The sequence below is a fragment of the Quercus robur genome, chromosome 11 (genome assembly GCF_932294415.1).
Source record: "Quercus robur chromosome 11, dhQueRobu3.1, whole genome shotgun sequence".
Lineage (NCBI taxonomy): Eukaryota > Viridiplantae > Streptophyta > Magnoliopsida > Fagales > Fagaceae > Quercus > Quercus robur.
This window is the reverse complement of record NC_065544.1, coordinates 39950470-39953829: the sequence shown is the minus strand read 5'-3', so window position 1 is coordinate 39953829 and position 3360 is coordinate 39950470. Positions and strand designations below refer to the sequence as shown.

The 3360-nt window shown below is 34.2% G+C and overlaps 1 protein-coding gene across 1 annotated transcript; it reads left to right on the top strand.

Moving 5' to 3' along the window:
• Positions 1 to 322: 322 nt before the first annotated feature.
• LOC126706268 (uncharacterized) lies at positions 323 to 2991 on the top strand. The gene has a single exon (XM_050405662.1). The coding sequence runs from the start codon at positions 360 to 362 to the stop codon at positions 2676 to 2678; it is 2319 nt and encodes a 772-aa protein (XP_050261619.1). The 5' UTR covers positions 323 to 359; the 3' UTR covers positions 2679 to 2991.
• Positions 2992 to 3360: the final 369 nt, after the last annotated feature.

The following is a 3360-nucleotide window of genomic DNA, read 5'->3' as shown; positions in this document are numbered from 1 at the left end:
AAACAACAATAATTAAAGTTATATAATTAAATTAACCAATACATTATAAAAGATAAATTAATTAAATTATTTGAGGGGTTATTATTAATTAAAGTTGTATTAAAAATGGGTTGACTGTTTAAATTATAGTAAAAATTTTGTTTTTTCCTTGAGTATGAATAATAATCATATAACTAAGCAAAAATTTCTAATTAAAATTTTATTTTTTAAAATTCTTTTCAGGTTAATTGAGTCATATTCTTAAAGTTAAAAGAATTATGAGCAAACGAAAAACAATTGATGCATTCTTTAAGAAAAAAGATGTTAGCAATTCAGAAATTAAGACACCTGTGGCTGTAGAAACAAATGTTAATACTTCGATGCCTGATGAACACACCTCCAAATGTCCAAAACTTCAATCTGAAGAGATAGATCGTGATCCAGGAACACGTAAACAAATATGTGAATTTCCTATCAACAAACAAGATGAAATTCGACGAGCTTATCTCATAGAAGGTCCATACCAACCTGAAAATATAGTCTTTCCATACAATGATGATACTCATCGTCGTCGATTTCAACCTTCATGGTTTGTTTCACATAAGGATTGGTTGGAATACTCACCTACAACGGATGCATTATATTGTTTTCCTTGCTACCTTTTTAGTAAGAAACCAATAGGTCGTCCCGGATCAGATGTGTTCATTTCAACAGGTTTTAATAATTGGAAAAAGGTGAAAGATGGAATGAATTGTCCTTTAATTCGTCATGAAGGGAAAGAACCAAACTCTCCACATAAAAATGCTGTGAAATGTTGCGAGGATTTACAGAATTATTCACAACATATTGACAAGCTAATTGAGAAACAAACGTCAAAAGAATTAGAGAATAATCGGTTGCGGCTCAAAACCTCAATAGAGTGTGCTCGATGGCTAGCATTCCAAGCTTGTGCTTTTAGAGGTCATGATGAAAGCCTTGATTCAAAAAATAGAGGCAATTTTATTGAATTGATAAAATTGACATCAACTTTTAATGACAAAGTAGCTAGTGTTGTCTTGGAAAATGCTCCTGGAAATGCCAAATATACATCACCCACAATTCAAAAGGAGATTTTGCATATTCTTGCTAATAATGTGCGAAATGCTATTCGTGAAGAAATTGGAGATGCAAAATTCTGCATTCTTGTTGATGAAGCTCGGGATGAGTCGAAGAGAGAGCAAATGGCCATCATTTTGAGATTTGTTGATAAAGAAGGTTTTATTAAAGAGCGTTTTTTTTATGTTGTGCATGTTAGAGACACTACTGCATTGACTTTAAAGAATGAGATATGTGCTGTCCTTTCTCGTTATAACCTCCACATTGAAAATATTCGAGGTCAAGGATATGATGGGGCTAGTAACATGCGTGGTGAATGGAATGGATTACAAGCTCTTTTTCTTAAAGATTGTCCATATGCTTATTATGTACATTGTATGGCTCATAGGTTGCAATTAGCTCTAGTTACAGCATCTAGAGAAGTAAAAGATGTTCATCAATTCTTTGATCATTTGGTCAATATTATCAATATTGTTGTTGGTTCTAGTAAGCGTAGTGATGAATTGCAACATGCTCAAGCAGAACAAGTTGAGAATATGATTGCTTCTAATGAAATTGAGACTGGAAGAGGTGCAAATCAGATTGGTACTTTGCAACGAGCTGGAGATACTAGGTGGGGATCTCATTTTCAATCTATTTGTAGTTTGATTAAAATGTTTGATGCTACTTGCAAAGTTATCAACACTATTTCTGAGGAAGGAGCTAATTATAAACAACGCGGTGATGCCGAGGGAGCTTATCAGGTATTAACATCATTTGAATTTATTTTAATCTTGCATTTGATGAAAGAGATAATGGGAATTACTAATGTTCTTTGTCAAGCTTTGCAACAACAATCTCAAGACCTTTTAAATGCCATGCATTTAGTTTCAACTACAAAATCACTTATTCAAAAGTTGAGAGATGATGGATGGGAGCCTTTACTTGCTAGTGTTATATCATTTTGTGAGCAACATGAAATTGATATTCCTGATATGAATGCTCGTTACACTAAAGGTCGAGGTAGATATCGTCGTCAAGATGACAATTTAACAATGGAACATCATTTTAGAATTGGCATATTTACAGTTGCAATAGACTTTCAATTGCAAGAATTGAAAAGTAGATTTTGTGAGCTAACAACGGAACTTGTCATTCTTAGTTCAGCTTTAAATCCCAAGGATGCTTTTAGATTATTCAAGATTGTTGATATATGCAATTTGGTTAAGAAATATTATCCTCAAGATTTCACTGAACATGAACAAGAACTTTTGGAGTCTCAATTGCGACATTATGAGCTTGATGTGATAAAACATCCAGATTTTCAGAATATGAGTACAATTTCCGAGCTATGTAGGGGATTAAAAATTTCAGGAAAGTCTCAAATATATTTTTTGATTGATAGACTTATTCGTCTTGTGTTGACCCTTCCAGTTTCTACAGCAACTACAGAACGAGCTTTCTCAGCTATGAAATTGTTAAAAACAAGACTTCGCAATAGAATGGAGAATGAGTTTTTGGCAGATAATATGATAATTTATATAGAGAAGGAAATTGCAGGGAATTTCACTATAGAGATGATAATGGATGAATTTTATTCCATGAAAAATCGTCGTCAGGCATGATTTGATTCGGTTGATGACCCGACCTGACCCGAATAATGGAAGATTTACTGAGGCTTAGTCCATGGAGCGGAGGCTTGGGCCGACAAAAATTTTTTGGCCCGTTTTGTAACCCATTGTGAATCCTGTGCGCAGGATATAAAAGCTGTTTTTTTTGGTGATTGGGGTTTTGTCTTGTTGTTGTTTTTGAGAAAGAAAAACACTGTAGCCGCACATTGTAATTTTCTTTGATAATAGTGAAATCCCTGCAACTCTGTGGACGTAGGCAAATTGCCGAACCACGTAAATACTGTCTTGTGCGTGTGATTGTTTTACTTTTGGCGTTTTGTTTTTTCTATTTTTTTTGTTTCTCACAGGTTTGAAATTTCGGTCGAATTCCCAACATGTTCAAGTATATAATAATATATAAAAGTTGATAATTTTGTATCCAATAGACTTAAAAATTATATTTGGTATATCTCTGTTACAACCCGGCCCCCCCAAGCATGTATTCCTGGCTCCGCCCCTGTAGACACATATGATGCCATGGTCCCAGGTGTTAATTGTGATTTGGATCCAAGCATTAATAGCGAGGTGGATGAAGGACAAAGCTCAACCCCTAGACCTCCCACATGGGGTTGTTTAATGCTTAATACTTAACTACTTGATAAGGTATATCATATATTCAGTGGTTACATATACTGAA

What these genes read in the sequence shown, in the direction of transcription:
- LOC126706268 (XM_050405662.1), top strand. Translation starts at nt 360, where the DNA reads ATGCCTGATGAACACACCTCCAAATGTCCAAAACTTCAATCTGAAGAG.